Source organism: Platichthys flesus, chromosome 15 (assembly GCF_949316205.1).
Source record: "Platichthys flesus chromosome 15, fPlaFle2.1, whole genome shotgun sequence".
NCBI classification, from domain to species: Eukaryota; Metazoa; Chordata; class Actinopteri; order Pleuronectiformes; family Pleuronectidae; genus Platichthys; species Platichthys flesus.
In genome coordinates, this window is record NC_084959.1 from 612,687 (window position 1) to 631,898 (window position 19,212).

General features: G+C 47.8%; 2 protein-coding genes across 3 annotated transcripts in view; both read left to right on the top strand.

Annotated features, from left to right (window-relative positions):
• Positions 1 to 4,387, top strand: part of ncbp3 (nuclear cap binding subunit 3) — a 5,219-nt gene extending 832 nt beyond the window's left edge. Inside the window, exons 3-13 of the mRNA XM_062406142.1 lie at positions 34 to 139; positions 231 to 356; positions 512 to 637; positions 713 to 858; positions 1,070 to 1,178; positions 1,300 to 1,399; positions 1,510 to 1,619; positions 2,127 to 2,445; positions 2,600 to 2,745; positions 2,817 to 2,981; positions 3,066 to 4,387. Coding sequence (XP_062262126.1) covers positions 34 to 139; positions 231 to 356; positions 512 to 637; positions 713 to 858; positions 1,070 to 1,178; positions 1,300 to 1,399; positions 1,510 to 1,619; positions 2,127 to 2,445; positions 2,600 to 2,745; positions 2,817 to 2,981; positions 3,066 to 3,391 — 1,779 coding nt within the window. The 3' untranslated portion in view covers positions 3,392 to 4,387. The remainder of the gene's footprint in view (positions 1 to 33; positions 140 to 230; positions 357 to 511; positions 638 to 712; positions 859 to 1,069; positions 1,179 to 1,299; positions 1,400 to 1,509; positions 1,620 to 2,126; positions 2,446 to 2,599; positions 2,746 to 2,816; positions 2,982 to 3,065) is intronic.
• A 2,099-nt stretch (positions 4,388 to 6,486) lies between these two features.
• Positions 6,487 to 17,959, top strand: pcf11 (PCF11 cleavage and polyadenylation factor subunit). Of its 2 annotated transcripts, none has more exons than XM_062406145.1 (17): positions 6,487 to 6,870; positions 9,073 to 9,198; positions 9,536 to 9,718; positions 10,752 to 10,973; positions 11,721 to 12,727; positions 12,888 to 13,062; positions 13,175 to 13,508; positions 13,800 to 13,943; positions 14,118 to 15,358; positions 15,498 to 15,564; positions 15,660 to 15,785; positions 15,868 to 15,991; positions 16,075 to 16,258; positions 16,418 to 16,573; positions 16,878 to 16,970; positions 17,067 to 17,102; positions 17,185 to 17,959. In XM_062406145.1, the coding sequence occupies exons 1-17, from the start codon at positions 6,703 to 6,705 to the stop codon at positions 17,404 to 17,406; spliced, it is 4,608 nt and encodes a 1,535-aa protein (XP_062262129.1). In that variant the 5' UTR covers positions 6,487 to 6,702; the 3' UTR covers positions 17,407 to 17,959. The 2 variants fall into 2 exon arrangements, with proteins under 2 accessions (XP_062262129.1, XP_062262127.1); XM_062406143.1 differs by having other exon boundaries at positions 6,488 to 6,870; positions 13,175 to 13,577.
• The last annotated feature ends 1,253 nt before the right edge of the window (positions 17,960 to 19,212 follow it).

The following is a 19,212-nucleotide window of genomic DNA, read 5'->3' on the forward strand; positions in this document are numbered from 1 at the left end:
TGGGAGCTGAACCTCTGGATGTTTTTTAATCAGGAGGCGATTGAGAGAAAAGAGAAGCGAGCGAGACGTTTTCATTTCCAAGCAGAGGAGGGCGATGGACAGAGGACCCTTCTTCTCGACAAAGACATCCTGAAGAAAGGTAAGAGGTCACGTGACCCTGGATGCAAACCCACTGATTGTGTCAGACCCAGTTGTGTGTTTGCTGACCCTGTCTTCTTCTGTGGTTTCAGCCATCCCCGATCTACGCATGGAGGCGATCTATGTGACCGGCGTGGACGAAATGAGCACGCAGGACGTCTTTGGATATTTTAAGGAATATCCTCCGGCACACATCGAGTGGATCGACGATGCTTCCTGTGAGTACCACACGCACACACACACACACAGACACACATCTGTGTTAACCTGACGCAGGCGGTCAGTCTGATGGCGGGTTCACGTCACAAGTTTCAGTCTGATGAAAGTCGACCGCTGCTCTAGTGTTGCTCAAGGCCAGCGCCCTGTTTCCTAGGTAACGTGGTTTGGCTGGACGACAACACGCCCATCAGAGCGCTCGTCAACGGCAGCCGGGCGCCAGACGCCGAGGCCGTGACCACGGAGACACACGGCACCAAAGAGCCGGCCGAGCAGAGCGAAGGTCAGTGTGTGAACAAAGACACAAACTCACACAGAAGGTGATTGGAGGATAAACAGCTGACTTGTGTTGTCACAGTTTGCCAGGGTCAGGGGTCAGATGAAGAGGAGGAGGAGGAGGGTGAGGTGGAAGAAGACGAGACACCGAAGAAGAGTGGCGAGGAGATCGAGGGGAAGGACAGCGACGGAGAGGTGGAGCAGAAGACAAAGGAGGAGGGCAGTCAGGTAGAGTCTCACAGGAACTGATCAGATCTATTGATCCCAGATACTCTGTAGTCTGAGTGTGTGTGTGTGTGTGTGTGTGTGTGTGTGTGTGTGTGTGTGTGTGTGTGTGTGTGTGTGTGTGTGTGTGTGTGTGTGTGTGTGTGTGTGTGTGTGTGTGTGTGTGTGTGTGTGTGTGTGTGTGTGTGTGTGTGTGTGTGTGTGTGTGTGTCAGATAAAGGACCTATCAGGAGTGGAGAGAGAGTCTCTGCTGAGGAACGACCTGCGGCCGGCCATCAAACCGTTTAAAGGAAACAAAATCCTCCTGCGCTTCGCCACGCAAGGTCACTCCCACAAACACTGAGAAGAGCTTCATTCATATCCTCTGAAAATACTAAACCAGATGAAACCATCCAGGTGACAACCTAGTTCAGATGTGAAAGTAAATACACTTTTTGTTTGTAGAAGACAAGAAGGAGCTGGGCGCCGCTCGCCGCAGCAGGTACTACATGAAGTACGGAAACCCCAACTATGGAGGCATGAGGGGAATCCTGAGCAACTCCTGGTGAGCCTCAGATCAACGACCTCTGACCTCAGAAGACGTCTTCAGAGGTTTTTCTTCTGTTGTTTGTCTCTCCACACTTTGTAGCATCATGAGTCTCGTGTGTGTTTCAGGAAGCGGAGGTTTCACAACCGGCGAATCCAGCGAGACGTCATCAAGACCAAGAAGCCTCTGATCGGAGACAGCATGGGTCACACGCCGCCGTACACGCACCGGCACTCAGGTGAACCTCGACCTCAGAAACATGGCTCCAAGGTTCCATGTGTCTTCAGTTCCGTCTGAAATACGTACAACATAAAATCCGTTGGTAAAACTCCACGTCTCATCTTTGATGTGTTTCTAAAACACACTGAGTTGGAATCAGAGGACAGAGGTCGACTGACTCACGAGTTCAGTGACCAATCAGACGGGACTCTGTTTAAAATCTCATGTCAGATTTGTACCTTTGTCGATTTGTATTTGTGCTTGAAAATAACAAAGGGTTTCATCTCTGAGGATGATTCAGATCTGTACTTAAATCCTAGTTTACTGGAAATCTGTATTTGTTCCTCATCTCTGCCGACTCACAAGCAAAAGACTGACCGGAGTGAGAGCAGCTCTTTGTTAGCAAGGTGATATGATCCAGTTGACTTTCATGGAACCAGAGTGAAGCTCACTTCAGGGTTATGTAAACTATTAGAACTGTGATTCAGGATCAGTTTATTAATCTGGATTGACCCCACCCCCTCAGCTGACCTGGTCAACCTGCCAGAGGAGCCAATCAAAGAAGAAGAAGAAGAGGAGGAGGACGATGACTACGGCGGTGACGAGGACATGGACTCTGACGACCGGGTGGTGGAGTACAAGGAGCGAGGAGACAAGAGCGCCGCCTCGCGCTCGCCGGGGGCGGGGCTTCGCAGCCGGGCGGAGCGCTCTCCGTCTCCCTGGTCGGAGTCGGACGAGATGGATTACGACCTGGAGCTGAAGATGATCTCCACGCCGTCGCCAAAGAAGAGCAAGAAGATGACGATGTATGCCGACGAGCTGGACACTCACCTGAAGAGCATCCGGTCAGAGCCGCCGCCATTTTACTCTCGTGTGTTTCACATCAACAATCTGATGTTTTCACAGAACACGATTTTGACCGAAACAAAGAGATGAAGTCAGTTTCCTCCTCTCGCCGATTCATTAACACAATCCGTTTGTTCTTCTTCCTGTGCGCAGGAACCGTCTCGGGGAGACAGGATCTCAGAGCAGGACCGAATCCCCGTCGCCCCCAAAACTGACGGACGTGCGCCAGCTGCTGGAGGAGAAGAGACAGGGACAGAGACAGAGGCCGCCCCCCCCGCTGGCCAGCGCAGGAAAAACTGGTGGGACACACTGTGGTGTTCTTTTTTTGTTTCAGAGAAAATACAGTTTGTTAATAAAAATCTGTTCATAGATGTTCGACAGAGACTGGGCAAGAGACCACGCTCCCCCTCCCCCGTCTCCCCCAGGGAAACCCCACCGACCAGAGAACCAATCAGAGACATTCACCGCAGACTGGGCGTGGCCAGTCAAGAAACCAGAAGCCTGTTCTCTGACTCGTCCAAGGACAGGAAGACAAGTAGGACTCTCTCTCCCCCTCTGCCTGTCTCTCTCTCTCTGTGTGATATGGCATCATTAACGTGGCTCCGCCCCCTCTCATCAGGTGGCCTGTGGAGCAGACTCGGCTCCGCGGAGGATGACAGCGGCTCCGGACGTCACGACCGCAAACCAAGCAGCCGGTCACCGGGCCTGTTCTCCTCGTCCTCTGGGCGGAGCGGCGATGGTGGTCAGGTGAGCCGAGGAGACGGAGGGAAGGAGGACAAGGAGGAGGTGGAGGAAGACGACACAACGCTGCAGAACGTGTGGGGCGCCATGATCAAACAGAAACAGGAGCGGCTGACCCACACGATGAAGAAGAGCCGACTGGACAACCTGCCGTCTCTGCAGATCGAGATTAGCCGTGACAGCAGCGACGACTCCGACGCCTGAACCGGGGGGTGGGGGTGGGGGGGGGGGCCTTCTTAACTCTGTCTTTTGCGATCTTCTAAAGACATGACGCTGTGGTGGGTTTTTACTTTGAGGAGACGCTCGTACCGATGATGACTTATTTAGATTTGAAATGAAAGTCCCATTACGCTGCGGTCATGTGACCGGGAGCAGACGCATCACTGGGCGACACCGAGCTCAGATCAGTTTCAAATTGTTCAGATGAACCAACGAGACCCTCTGGTTTTTGTTTTGAAATGTACATCATGTGCAGGTGAATATTAGAATCTGATCATCTAGTGATAATCAATAACCAGTCGGTTCAGAAACACTCGTCTGGAACATTATTTGATGCCTGAGTTTGAAGCTGAAAAATATGAATTTCTTACAAAATGGTTTCCAGTGTTGAGTGTTGCAGCCCAGATGATGCAGAGGCTCTGGTTGATGTTTAATCACGTGTGTTGATATTTAACTGGAAAACCCTGCATCCCTTGTCAGAATGTAACAAAGCATCATGGGAACGTCTGTTTGTCAGTAAGTCATTGATGCATTACCGTGGAGATACCACCCCCCCCCCCCCACTCACACACACACACGGGACCATTCTTCGTGACACTCAGACTTAACAGGACAAAACTTCATTCCCCTGTTTATGTGTGTGTCTGTGTGTGAGTTTATGGACATGTTTGTCAAGTTGGCTGATTATTCATTTTACACAGAAACACACGTGTGTCTTTTATCTGTAATACACAATCTTACCACATCCAGTTCCGTGTGAAGGATTTAGTGAGGTGTTGTACATGTGAAGACAAGTGGCCGTACACAAATATTCTATTTCCAGACATTTTCCTGCTGAATTCTCACATTTTACAGACATTCTACTCTGAGGGGGGGTTCAGAGACACTGACTTAGACATTTGTCCTCACATACAGAACACGTCAGGAACATGTGCAGACTGCAGTTCAGGTCTGAAAATATCTATAAAATCATGAACAGTCTTCTGCGTGTCTGTCCTTTCTGGGCCGGTTTCTTTTCTCCACTAAACGACTGTTATTTATTTAACCTTTTATTATTAATCACATTTTATTGGGGCCCGAGCAGCGACAGTGTCAGAGTCCTATTGCTTTTCATTCGATTAGTCAGGAATCGTATCACCTTCTCGACGGCTTGAACATACTCGAGAGCTTTGATCATGACCTTTGATCTTAACTCCTGGGAGATCAGAACTGCCGATGATTCTCCATCCAAACACGAGGTGGTTGTATCTCGGACATCAATGGTCCATTCTACTTCAAACTTGACATGTAAGACAAGAGTCCCGGACTGTAGACATCTACACAGAAATCATGACAAATTGATTGCGCCCCCTGGTTGCAACAATAAGTAGCTCAATAGCGCCTCCTTAAGAGCAGCCCTAGCACCACGATTGACACAAAACCGTCTTGGATGGAGATGCCAGACCAAACAGGAAGTTGGGCCTTTTCAATTAAGTCGCCCTTTTTGACCATTTCCATGTGTTGTATTTAAACAAACTCCTAGAGCTTTCATCTGATCATCTTTAAAGTGTCATCTCAACTTCATGGTGAATACAAGTTGGTAAAAGTTTTAAAGTGTGTCACGTGGCGTCAAAGTTTGATGATTCATTACATTATTATAATACATGTTATTTGGCGGACGCTTTTATCCAAATTATGTCACATGATCAGTGTCTCGGCCTGAACAGCTCCATATGTCAATATTATCTCAGGATCATAGCGCCATCTACTGATTCGACATGAAACACAAAAGTATTTTTTAACTCCACTGTGCATTGTCCAATAAGCGTCTATTAAGTATAAACTGATCAAGCTATGGCAAGCTAGCCAGAAAAGAAGCTATCTAGTTAACACCTAGTTAGTATTGTACATATTCCTCTTTCTCACGAGTATGGATTATAAAACAAGACGTACATGCATCAGATGTGCCAAAGCAGCTGTGGAATGATTGAGCTGTGTTCTGTAGTGAATTCATTCTGTACGGGTCATTTTGACCCATGTGTGTAAACGTGATGTAGAAATACAAGGTGTAGGTTTGTTTATAAAGTAAGAGAAGAAAGGGGAAATTTTGATTTGTGGTATGAAAAATAAGATATTTAATGAATAATTAGTATATTAAAGAATAAAATACATTAATTTAAACAAATATAGCAAACAAACATTCATGCATGAAATAACATAGGCAATTAATATGGGTCATGGTGCATTAGAAGGGTAGTAATACAAAAAAACTAAATTATTCAAAAAGTAGAAAACAAAAATGGGAAATGGGGAATACCTGACAAACTGAATGAAGAAATTCATTCACTACAGAGATAAAGAAAATAAGTCGAAACTTCTCCCAGACTTTATATTAATGAGCACGTCACTGGGTTCATCAAGCAAAGCCTTCCTTTAGTTTGCTGTGATGTCAGACTGTTATGGTCATAGATGAAGTCTTGTTGCAAAGATGACAGATTTATACAATCTGAAGAGAGACACACTGAACACACAATTAGTCAATGTAGGGATGGCCACAGCGCCACCTACTGTCAAAAGGAGGTCAGCCTAGTTTTAAAACCTTAATTCGATTTACATTAAATTTTCACAGCGTGGTCTAAACGTAATGTTGTGGACCTAATGCCTGATTAGTGATCATGGTCCAGCTCCGCGTGACGGAAGCAGGAGGTGACTTCCTGCTTTGCACAAAAAGCACACAACAAGGAGCCGTTTCGACCCAGTTAGTGTGAACATGATGTGTAACATGTATGAAGCTGATCACATGTGACACCTCATGTGTTAGTATGTTACACACAATGAGTAACGTATGTAGCTGATCACACGTGACACCTCATGTGTTAGAATGTTACACACAATGAGTAACATGTTGAAACCTCTGGAACACGCTTCAGCGTCATGTGCTCCTTTATGTAATCAGAAACTCACCCTGCTTTAAGCTGATTCGCTCATCCGTGAGTCTGTAACTTCACTCAACCAACCAAAATCAAAATCCCTTCCCATTCGTCTTGAAACCAGCCAATGGGGCTGTCATGACGTAGGGGCGGTTTAACGCGCTTGCTGTGACGTCGCAGGTCTTCAGGCACAGTCGCCATCTTGTCTTCGTCGAAAAAGTACCGAGAACCGCGACGAGCCGCGACAGAGAATCAAACGTTCAGCCCGGTGTTGTGAGCGAGCTGCCCGGGGCGGAGGGTTGTGTGTTCGGGTTCATGAACTGTGTTGTCCCGGGGCTATGGTGCTGAACCAGCCGCTGTAGGTTTCCCGGGTCTCCGAGCTCAAAGATGGAGGACAGCGCGGCCAGAGAAGACGCCTGCCGGGAGTACCAGTCCTCCCTGGAGGACCTGACGTTCAACAGCAAGCCGCACATCAACATGCTGACCATCCTGGCCGAGGAGAACCTGACCTTCGCCAAGGATATCGTCGCAATAATTGAAGCTCAAATCAGCAAGGTTTTTATAAATATAGATCCTTCACCTTTCAGATGCTTTCTGTGGATGTTAGTGGTGTCGCAGGCCCAGGAGGCGCTAACATGGCGGCCAGCGTCGTTACGACATGTCCGTGTCTCTAACCCCGGAGCTTCGTTAGGAAACGCCTCATTCTGATCGAGACTAATAAAGAAGACATGTCTTATTTCACACGCGTCCAAACCGCATTGATTTAAAAAAACAGATTTAATTTAAATTTAACGGAGTGAAAATCCACCGTAAAGTGATTTAGCACTGAAGTGAATGTGAACCAGTTAACTGAGGGTTAAAGTGTTTCTATCCAGGTTATCTCAAGGTTAACATAGTTCATATCCATGTGATATCAACACCCAGGCTAACTCTGGTGAGAGGGTTATCTGAGGTGGTGGATAACTGGAGTCTGTGAAATCAGAAATAAACGTTGAGAAGTAGTTGAAGTGAAAACAGGAACAGGAAAAAGTAACAGGAAATATAATCAAACATTAGGAACTAAGTTCAGGAAAGAAAAGTGACCGTCATCTTTTACTTAGACATAATACATTATCTTCTTCTGTTAATAGTTTCCCATCAGTTCTCCCTGTGGAACGTGTGAAGCACCTTTAGCTGCTGAGACGCTGTGTAGCTGCTGTTATTAATAATCACATTTAGTCTCACTGTGCAAGTGATTTAAACAATAGAAGATGTTGGTCTGTTGGAAACCAGTCGTCTGTCAGAATCTTAAATCTGCTGCACAACAGACGATTTACTGATCTGAACTCCTGTTCCAATCACTACACACACATGTAAATGGTTTCCACACACTGGACCAGTTACAGAACCTTGTATAACAGATGTGAGATGTCCACTGGTTACACAAACACTCCCACAGATCCCTGCGTCTCCCCTCCAGGTCACAGAGACACGAGTGTACTTCACGCTGTAGGCAGCTGTGTTTCTGTGCTTGTTACTGATAACATCTGGTTGGTGAGCTCCCAGTCCACTCCCTCTCGTGGCTGTTGGTCGTTGGTTTGTCCAGTCACTGCTCGTCTCATACCACACCACTCTGATTTGTTTGATGGTTACAATTAAAGATTTGAGACACTGATGTTGTCATCAATATCCTGTCTGTAAACCCGTCACACCACAGGATCACGTGACCAGATGGTCTGTTGGGATCGGCGTCTGTGCCAGGCGCTGGCGTCAGTGGACAGTTAGTGAGCAACAGACACCACATTCTCACATTCACTTTGTTTACGGCGGGTTTTCACTCGACTGGCTCCGCTGGTCACTTCTCTGCTGATCGAGGCCGGGTCGCATCCCTGTGTTTAGAAGAGGTTCCAGTCTGACCAGTTGTTAATACCTATCTGTCGGGTAGTTCTCTCCACCGGCGCCGCGGCTCTATAGAAATGATTCTTACTCAGCTCCATGTTTCATCCTGGTCAACCAAAGAAGTTTATCTGCTTAAATTCACGAGTGAATCTTGAATCACTGAACTGTCATTGAATGGTTAAAATGTTTATAATAAAAAATGTGAAATGTGCTTTTTGTCATTTTTTTATTTCCAGTGTAATTTATTGGTGACTCATTTACTGACACTTGTGGACTTGGTTTAACAAACAAGTGTTTCACTTAGCTGACGCTGCAGTTCAGTAACGAGGCTCGAGTGCCGAGTCCACATCTAAATGTTCTGGTTCCTCACTGGTTCTTCACTGGTTCCCAGTGTTCTGAACAACGAGGAGAAAAGCCGTCTCCGGGGTAAAACTTTGAAAGAGTGTGAAGCTCAGCGGGAGTGGAGGGAACCTCACGACTTTTCGTCAGGGTAATGTACAAAGAGTGGTTCGTGGAGAAAACCCTCTTTGGAGGTAAACCAGGGAACTTTTTAACCCTGTTGCATCATGGGACTTGACATGAGACTGAACTGATTGACTTTTGAAGATGACCGATTTTTTTCTGCCATTTTTTTTTTTTTGATCAATCAGAACTTATTCAACTCGTTCCCCACCCCCCCCGATTGATCCAGACTGAAGAAACCACCTCATGAACTTTTATTTTTCGGACTCTTTTAGATTTTTCTTCACACGGCGGGGGGTGAAATGGGAGGGCTGTCATCCCCTGTTTTTTATATAAGTTGTGAATAATAATTTGTTCTGAATTGTTGCTTTAACCCCTGTTGTTTTTCTAAACTTGTTGAGTTCTCTATCGCTCCAGGCCCCCGCTGCAGAGAAGCTTCCAGTTTTGTACTTAGTGGATTCCATAGTGAAGAATGTTGGAGGAGAGTACCTTGCTGTGTTTGCTAAAAACCTAATCACTTCATTTATATGTGTCTTTGAAAAGGTACAGTCTTCTTTGCTGCTGTTACAAATTATTCACAGTTTTAGCAGCTCACTTCCTTCCTGTTTGACTTGTTGTGTTGCTTCTTATTGTGTGTTGTCAGGGGTTGTACATGTCGGGGGTGGGTCACTGGACTTGCATTTCCGACATGTAGAATCCCTGCAAAAGCCACAACCTGGGTGACTGACAATATTCATACGCTATGATGCTTTAACATAATCCTGTTAATAAAGTGTGCACGGGAGGGTGAATGCTGAGCTTTTACTTTTGCATTAAAGTGACATTTTTAGGAGTGTTGTGTGTTTGTAGCCATGGACCAAGTCATGTCCTCTGTTTGTAGGTGGAGGAAAACACCAGAAAGAGTCTGTTTAAGCTGCGCTCTACATGGGACGAGGTCTTCCCCCTGAAGAAGCTGTACGCGGTGGACGTGCGCGTCAACTCAGTGGACCCGGCGTGGCCTATCAAGCCTTTGCCGCCCACCGTTAACGCCAGCATTCATGTCAACCCCAAGTTTTTAAAGCAGGTGCGTACGGGCAGCGAACATTACACCTGACCTGGATTTAAATGTTCAAGTTGTAGTTTTCTATACCTTAAGATGTTAGTTCAATGTCACACAGAGAAAGGAGCTCAGGGACGTTTCTGGAATTCGATCAAGTAGAAAAACATTTTAAGAAGCAGGAACCAAAGACTTAATAATCTTTTATTTTCTCATTGTCTTTAATATTCAATACAGTAGCATTTATAGATAAGGTGAGAGGTCTATTCTACAACTCCAGTTGTTTATTAATCTGCGGATATTAGAATTTTCTTGTCTTACACAAAACAAAGATTAGCTGTTTTCAGACATGAACTCTAAACGTGTTCCTCACATGTTCCTGACATGTTCTTGTGGTTCTGTCTGTGAGAAAAAATGTCGGAGTCAGTGTCTCTGGACATGTCCTGGATCTTCTCCTGCAGCAACACTGATCTTTCCAAAGCAGAGTTTATACGTCTCCTGCTGCTCTAGAGGCTCCGCCCCTCTCCTGGATGTTCCTCACATGTTCCTGTTTGAATGAGTCAACAACCTGCTGCTGCTTCACAAACACTGACTACACAACATGTCAGGACAACGTTCTACACAGTTCATGTCTGAAAACGGCTACAATAATAAATGCCTGTAATCAAAGGCCTCTGAGCATGTTATTGATGTTTTCTCTCAGTCTGAAGCTTCATGTGGTGTTTCTATTTGAACCGGCTGGGTTTGTTTTCAATCTGCAAACAAACAAACCATGGTTCACCCAGACCACCTCTTCACAGCTGATATTTAGGTCCAGACTAAACGTAGAAGTCTGAAGGTCTGAATCAAACGAGGTGTCAAAATATCCTATAACCCACAGAAAACTACTGTAAATCTGAATCCTCTGGGAAATCTTAATCAAATGATCTGCTGCAGAGGATGTGTTAATAATCAATTAAAATTATTTCGGCTTTACACTGTTTTTCTTTGAATAATATCTAAACTTTCTTTGTTTCCTCCGTCCCTCCTGCGACCCTCTGTGACATCATCCTGTGTCCAGTCTGAGGAGGCCTCTTCTCCGCAGCCGGCTCCCTCCCAGCCCCCGGCGCCGGTGTCAGCCGCGGTGGTGGCGCCGGCTCCCCAGCCGGTCCCAGCGGTCAGCCAGTCCAGCGTGACCCAGGAGCAGCTCATCCGACAGCAGCTGCTGGCCAAACAGAAACAGCTTCTTGAGCTTCAGCAGAAGAAGATCGAGCTGGAGCTGGAACAGACTAAAGCTCAGCTGGTAGGACACACGTATTCAATCTGATCCCAGATCTGTCTGACACAGATATTCAGAGTTTCATACAAGAGTTTCTCTAGTCGCAGCTGCTCAGCGATCAGGGCAGAAGCTGCCGTTGGTTTGTTTCTGTGTCCTCCTCCACTCGGCTCTCACTGGAGCTGATACACACTCATTACTAGTTCTCAGGACCTGATCAGCACAGGAAGTCACAGAGTGTTGCTTTGTTTATCAGACTCATTCAAACATCATGAATATGACTCAACACAAGGCGCTCACACTCAGGACTCAGTGTTAAAACGAGCGACACGCCGAAAGGATCCGACTCGATCGATTGCGAACCTAACAGGGCCGGACGTTGGTCACCTGAGTCATAACCATCCTGTTTACAGCTGGTAACATGAACCCAAAGCCACATGTCACTTATCATTTCTGGGACAATATATCATCCAACAAAATGTCAGGACAGGCTTACCTTACTATGTTAAATCTGCACCCAGTCAGAGGTTTCCTTCAGTTTACAGCTTTATTCTCCATCCTTAACTAAATCGATTCAAGTTGAAAAGAATCCTTAAAGTAACAAATGTAAAGTGCAGAATAGCAAATTTTAGAAAAATATGAAAGATGTTCTCAGTTACACTTTGCATCTCTGAGGTTTTCTGCTAGTTTTACTCTTGTTGAGGGTTAAGGACACAGGATGTAGCACCTTGTTAAGATCTATGAGACAACAACACGTGTTTGTTATGTCTGCAGGCCGGAGGATTCACATTACCCACACCGCCTTCAGCCTCTTCTCCAGCTGCTCCGACCATGACGCCAAAGGCCCTCAGCCAGAATGCCCCTGTGGTCCGACCCTGGATCCCTCCTCAGACTCAGTCTGACACCAAGACGACCACCAGAGACCCTCGTCTGAACCGCATCGGCCCCCCAGCTGCGTCCCAGACCAAAGAACAGCCTGCTGGGAAAAAAGACAGTCTCCAAAAAGGAAGTCCTGCCCTGACGCCTGAGAAACGGCAGCCGGAGAAATCCTTCAGACCGGAAAAGACCAGAACCCCAAGGAAAGAGACGTCGGAAGAGAAGATCAAGTCCAAGTCTCTGTCTCCGATGACCAAAAGCATCCAAAGCAAAAACAAACAGGTTGAGGCTGAAGGTCAGAAATCATCTGACGGCTCCAAAAAAGATCCACGGCTGAGGAAACGCACACAGGTCAAGAGCGGAGAGAGCAAAGACGAAGAGCTGAAGGAGAAGAAGAGATGCAACGACAAGAAGGAGAGAGAGGAGGCGGTACTGGGGGCGGAGCTGCAGAGGTTCAGCAAAGGGAAGCTGGCGAATGGGTTCGTCATCAAACACGAGCGCGAGGAGGCAGAGAAGGTCGAGTTCAAAAGTGGAGGCAACGCCAGAACACACGCCAGGAAGCGGACACGCTCCAGGTCTCGCTCGCCCACCTCCTCCCCGAAGAGGAAGGATAGGCGCTCGCCCAAAGGCAGAGCCAGGAGCAGCTCGCTGTCCCCGTCACCCTCTCACAAACCAGTGAAACCCCGGAGGGTCCGTGTAGATGAACCGCTGCATGGCAAGCCCGGCCGAGATGACCGGGTCACACTCAAGAAGAGCCAATCAGAGAGCAGGAGGTCGAAGAGACCACAGGACGATCGACACTCCGAGTCCAGAGACTCTCACTCGCCCCGTAGTCATGATGGAAGTGGGAAGGAGACGAAGGAGGCTCCTCATCGCTGGAGGAGCGGCTGGCAGGAGAACAAACAGTGAGTAACCAGACGTCATCAAATAGATTTGTATAGTTAATGTAATTTAATTCTAATAATTGATCATTCATAGTAATATTCTATGTTAAACTGATGAACAGTGAGAACAGCAGCAGGTTGTTGTTTTTATTCATTGATGACTTTGTTTCTGCTTCTTCAGTTTGAAGTCGCCAGAAGACGCCTCCATGAAGCCTGGACCCCAGAGACACAAACCATACACCCCCCCGACCCGCCCCCCCACCCCCCGAACCATGAAGCACCGCCTCAGCGTGGACGCCAACCTGCAGATACCTGAAGCCCTCAACGCCGCCTCCAAGAAGGACCTGCTGAGGAGGGTACGTCACGAGGCTTCACCTGAACAGCTGCAGATCAGCAGCTGTTTGATCATTTATCTCTTTTAAAATCATCAGCTCATTTACAAGTGTTCATCTTTGCATTTGTCTGCAGGCCAGTAAACGTCTGGAGAGCGGGGAGATTTCTCAAGAGGAATTCCTCAACGTGGCGCACCAGATCAAACATTTCTTCCAGTATCAGGAGGAGAAGCTGCAGCGCTCGGAGAGCTGGGACGGCTCTGGTAACTTTGCCAAGAAACAGCCGCTGCTGGCCGCGCCCGCCTCCCAGCCCCGCCCCCACGATGCCATGGACGCCGCAGAGCTGTCGTACTACGAGCACAAGTCCAAGCTCAGGAAGACGCAGGTCACCCACCGAGTGGCCGGAGAGGAGTGGGAGGGCGAGGAGAATGTGGAGGATGTGGATGTAACAGGCGTAGGCGAGAAGACAGGTGGGGGCCGGAGCATTGGAGGACACCCACCGCCACATAAATACAGCCGAGCGCCACGAGACAGACAAGGTCAGGCCAGCTTGATGTAGGAAGAGAGAACTGAACACGAATCAAACTGAGGCTGCACTGATTCATCATTCATTTATCCATCATTTAATCATTTTAAATTTATTTTACAGTTTACAGGTTCATGACATTAGATTCAATATAATTTGATTAATTGGTTCTTTTAATGTGAAGTGGCATCTGTGTTTCACTTCCTGTGTCACTGACTTGGTTTGTGACCTTCAGGTGAAAGACGGAGTAAAGAACGAGAAGAGTCGCGGCCTCCGCTCGGCCCCATGATCGAAGAGTACAACCACGGCAAAGAGTTCCCAACCCTCAAGTCTCTGCCGGGCCTTCGCTTCCGGAGACGAGCCGACCCCCGAGACTCCAGTAAGTCCTTCACGTGTCCTTCACGTGTCCTTCACGTGTCCTTCACGTGTCCTTCACGTGTCCTTCACGTGTCCTTCACGTGTCCTTCACGTGTCCACCTGTGGCTGCGTCTACAGCCAGAGGTCCGGGTCGCTGAGTCTCTTTTAAATGATATTTGTTGTTTGTTGTTTCCAGGTGAGAGAGAGTGGAACTCGCCGCTGACAGAGCGCCAGCGCGAGGAGCAGAAGAGCGGATACGACGCTCCACGGAGGTACACGCCCTCTGTTGACCCCAGACATCCTGACCCCCGGAGGCCGGAGGGGCCCCTTCCCTCCGGCACAGTGGTTCACAGGAACTGTCCCAGTCCGAACGGTCCGGACGCCCCCACTCCGAGGTTCGAGCGTGAGCGCCTGTCACCTCTTCACCAGAAGGACTCGGCTGAGATGAGCCCGGTCCCGCGCTTTGAGAGCCCCAACAGTGAACATTCTGATGAAGGGCCCCTCAAACCGGATGTCCCCCCTCCACAAGCTCCCCTCCTCCCCATCCTCAAGGCCCCAGCGCGTGTTGGACCCCTGTCGTCTGTCCGACAGCAGAGCAACTCGCCGGGACACACCCCCCCTCACGAAGCAGGGCCTCCGCAGTCCAGGTATGATGGCCCAGAACACATAGCCCCCCCCAGACCCCACCCTCTCGGCTGGTACGATGACTCCTCACAGTTCGAAGGGCCTCAACCCCAGGGGCCAGTCAGGTTCGATGGCGGCAGACCACATCACAACATACCGGAGAGGTTTGACGGCCCAGACGGCACCCACCTGCCCCACGGTCCAATGAGAGGCGGAGACGGGATGGGGAGGTTCGAGGTTCACCCCCACCCTCAAGGCCCCGGGAGGTTTGATGGTGCCATTGGCCAACAGCCCCCAGTGCGATTTGGGGCTCAGGGGCCGGGACATTTTGAGGGGCCAATGCAGCACTTTGAACCACCAAGACGCTTTGACAACAACATGGCCCCTGGACCAATGGGCTTCCAGCAGCAGCAGGCTTTGCGTTTCGAAGGCCCTCCCAACCAAATGGGCCCCATGAGGTTTGACGGCCCCAATCACGGGTATGACATGCCCAACGTACCCCATCAGGGTGGACACACACACTTTGAGGGCCCCCCTGGGCATCAGGGGCCCCCCAGGTTCCCTCCCCAACACAACATGCAACCACCCATGAGGCCGATGGTCCCGCCCATTTACGACAACCCAATGAACCCCCAGCAGAACTTCAACATGGGCCCTCAGTGTTTCCCAGAGCCCATGAACCCTCAGTTCCCTGCGGGGCCAATGGCGTTCCCGGCACAGACGGTGAACTTTAACATGCAGCCGCCATTCACCCAGCCGGGCCCCGCCCCCTTCTACAACCCTGCCAACCCAGCAATTGGCCTGCAGCAGCCGGTGAGTGACACCTGTCAATCAGGTTCTCTTCTTTTAAGTGAAGTTCTATTATAATCAAGGGAATATAAAATCGATGAAGGTAAATTTATCAGCGTAGACTTTTCTTTCTTTGTCATTTATTTGCTCCTGTTGTTTTCAGGTGAACTTGTTGGGGAACATGAATCAACCGTTCCTGCCTCAGAACTCTGTTCCATACAGACCTCAGAGTAAGAACTCACTGATGTCATCAGAACATGTTTAAAACATGTAAATATCCAAACTCATGTGTCAGACTGACCTCTGACCTGCCGTCTGTTTGCAGCGCCGCAGGTCGTCCCTCCAGAGAACCACTTCGGTCAGGTGGACGTCAACGAGCTCCTGACCAAGCTCCTCTCCACCGGCATCATCAAGCCGTCACAGCCCGAGGCGGCGCCGACCACCAGCACCGGTGAGCCGGCGGATATTTGATGCAGATGTTGCTATGGAAACATTACTCTCAAATATAAAAAATAATATGTTTGTTTTTCCAGAATCTTCGGCCGTTGTGGCGCCGGCGGCTCCGCCAGCAGAGGAGGAGGAAGAGGAGGAGCAGGAGGCGGAGGAGGAGGACGACATCCCGGACCTGACCAGCTTCACCGTGGATGATATGAAACCGTAAGTACAGTCGAACCAATCAACTGCTCCCTCACCACTGGTCGCACGCCCGTCTAACCCCCCCCCCCCCCCCCCCCCCGCAGGCGTTATGAGTGCGTGGTGATGAAGCTGTACTCGGGGAACCAGTGTTGTCTCTGCAGCATGAGGTTCACCACCGTCCAGACGGACCTGTACGCCGACCACCTCGACTGGCACTTCAGACAGAACCACGCCGGAAAGGTCGCCAGCAAGAAGATCACACACCGCCGCTGGTACTACAACCTCAAGGTGAGCACACACACACACACACACACACACACACACACACACACACACACACACACACACACACACACAGCTGCTGGTACTACTGCCCCATGGAGAGAACACACAAAGACACATATTCACTGCAAACACTGTGTGTGTGTGTGTGTGTGTGTGTGTCAGGACTGGATCGAGTTCGAGGAAATCGCCGACCTGGAGGAACGAGCGAAGAGTCACTTCTTTGAGAAAGAGAACGAGGAGGAAGTTCAGAAGAGTCAGGCAGCGGCAAAAGAGAGAGAGATCCAAATCGTCAGGGCGACCAAGGACCAAGTGGGAGAGGTGAGAGAGCGGCTGTTCATCAGCCAATCAGAAGCTAAGTGACAGAATTGAGTAGTAGTCAGACACTGTCACCCTCACTGTGATTGGCTGGTACAGAGTACGGTGTAAATCATCCTCACTGTGATTGGCTGGTACAGAGTACGGTGTAAAGCACCCTCACTGTGATTGGCTGGTACAGAGTACGGTGTAAAGCACCCTCACTGTGATTGGCTGGTACAGAGTACGGTGTAAAGCACCCTCACTGTGATTGGCTGGTACAGAGTACGGTGTCCTGCAGGGACTCACAGTTTGTTTTGTTCTGCAGTCATGTGAAATCTGTCAGGAGCCGTTTGAGACGTACTGGGTGGAGGAGGAGGAGGACTGGTTCCTGAAGGACGCTGTCAGAGTCGATGACAAGGTGACGCACAACTCAACCACACAACAAGACAGAAGTACACAATGACACAACAAAACACTCCGTCCTGGTGACTGACATGTTTTTTTTCTTCCTCAGAATTTCCATCCGGCATGTTTTGAAGATTATAAAAATGTGAGTAACTGCCGATGATTCATCAAAATGAAAATGAATCAATCGATGAATCTGTAATAATTCCTCTGCTTTGTCTCCGCAGACGTCTTCGTATCTGGACGTCACGCCGTCCCCCAGCAAGCTGCTCAGCGAGCACCCGCTCAGCGCCTTCGTGGAGCCCGAGGAGGAGGAGGAGACTTCCTGCTCAGACGCTGCCGCCTCGGTCAAACAGGAAGTGGAACCCGAGGCCCTGGAGCTACTCAACGTGAAACAAGAGGAGGCGGAGCTTTTAATCGACCAAGTGCAATCAGAAGAGAATGTGTGACACGCCTCCTCTGCCGCCGCTGCTCTCAGCCTCCGTCCCTTTTTTCCTTTTTGGAGAAGGTGTTTTTAACGAGCGGAGGTCGAGTCGTCAGCAACGCTCTCGTCAATACATTTTTGTATTTGGATCCAACCCGACCCTTTCAGGTCGTCTGTTTGTGAACGCCACGTCTGTTTGTTTGACTCAACCTGTAAATGATTTAATTTATAATTAAAGTATTTTTTGAATCTCTGGTGTTAAAGTGATTGATGATCAGCTGTTGCTGTTAAACTCTGGTGGTTATCGATGGTTGGGTTTATTGATCTGTTTATTGGTTGATGAGTAGTTTCAGGTGTTGAGTTGTTTCCCGCTGCATTAAAGGTAAGCCAGGTCTGATTGGCCGACTGGAGACCCCGCCCACTCTTCAGGATTGGTTCCCATCAAGGATCGGAGTCGCCGTCTTTAGTTTTTTTATGATTTTCAATAAACGAGTGAAACTTGTTTGTTCTTGTGTGATTCTGATTTAATAAAGGTTTATTGTCGTTCAGTTCAAAAATAAAGTTCCAGTGAATTTAAATGTCTTCTCGTCTCATTACATTACTAAGTATTTTTATGAGATTTTCTATATTTTAGAGAAATTAAAAAAAACTTAATTGTTAGTTATTTTACAGAGACTAGTTCAAATTACATTACTAGTAACTTAGATTTCAGATGCTTAAAATACTGATTAGATGTTACAGCGCCCCCAAGTGTTATGGTTGGAAATCATTTTTTTTTTTTATATTTTTTATTGAGCACTCATATCAAAGGAGTTGTACATGAAAAGAGCTTTGGACCAATGCTCACATCATTTTGTATAAATTACCCCTCCCCCCCTCCCCGAACATACAGGACATCCATCCAGGAAAAAAAAAGAAGATAATGATAATAATACTGATAAAAAAAAATGAAAGTAAATATTTAATAAACGGGAAAAAAACAACACATACATTAACATAGGCTCACCATTTTTTTCAAGTTGTGTACTACACACTGTAGCTCACAAGGACAAATACCACAGCTGTAGATGCTAGAGAAGTGGTACTAAGCAGGCAGTCTTAAGTTTACCCAAATATGTCAGCACTGGATCCCAGACTGAAGATAATTTGTCCCTGGACCCCCTGAGAGTGTATTTTATTTTCTCTAACTGTATGAACTGCATTAGGTCATCAAACCACAGAGACACACGAGGTGGATTTTTAGATTTCCAATGTAATAAAATTCTTCTACGTGCCAGCAGTGTTGTAAAAGCAATGATGTTTTTATATCTTTTCCTCATTGTACAGTATCTTCTATCAGTAGTACCAAATATGGCCATTACTGCACTGGGCTGTAGATCAATATCAAGAGCCTCTGACAGTGTTTTAAAGATTGTAAACCAATAGGATGTTAAGGCTGAGCACTACTCTGGCTTTGGAGTAGTGGATGCGATGTAAGATCTTAAACTGCATTATGCTTAATCTGGCACATGAAGAGCTGTCATTCACTCTTAGTAAAGCACTGTCCCAAACGTCTTCTTCCAAGTCCTCTCCCAGCTCATCCACCCAAGCTGCCTTGATCTTTGCAAGAGTTGTATTTTTGAAAGAGGATATACAGTTATTGATTCTTGAAACAAGTCCTTTAAAGCTGAAGGTAGTTTCTAACAGATCATCTAAACCAGAAGGTGATGGTCAATATGGAAAGTTGGGGTCATGATGTTGAAGGAAGTGGCGGACTTGGAAAAAACGAAACAGGCTAGAGCGAGGGAGGCTAAGTCATCAGAGCTACAAAAATACTGTTTATATACATATC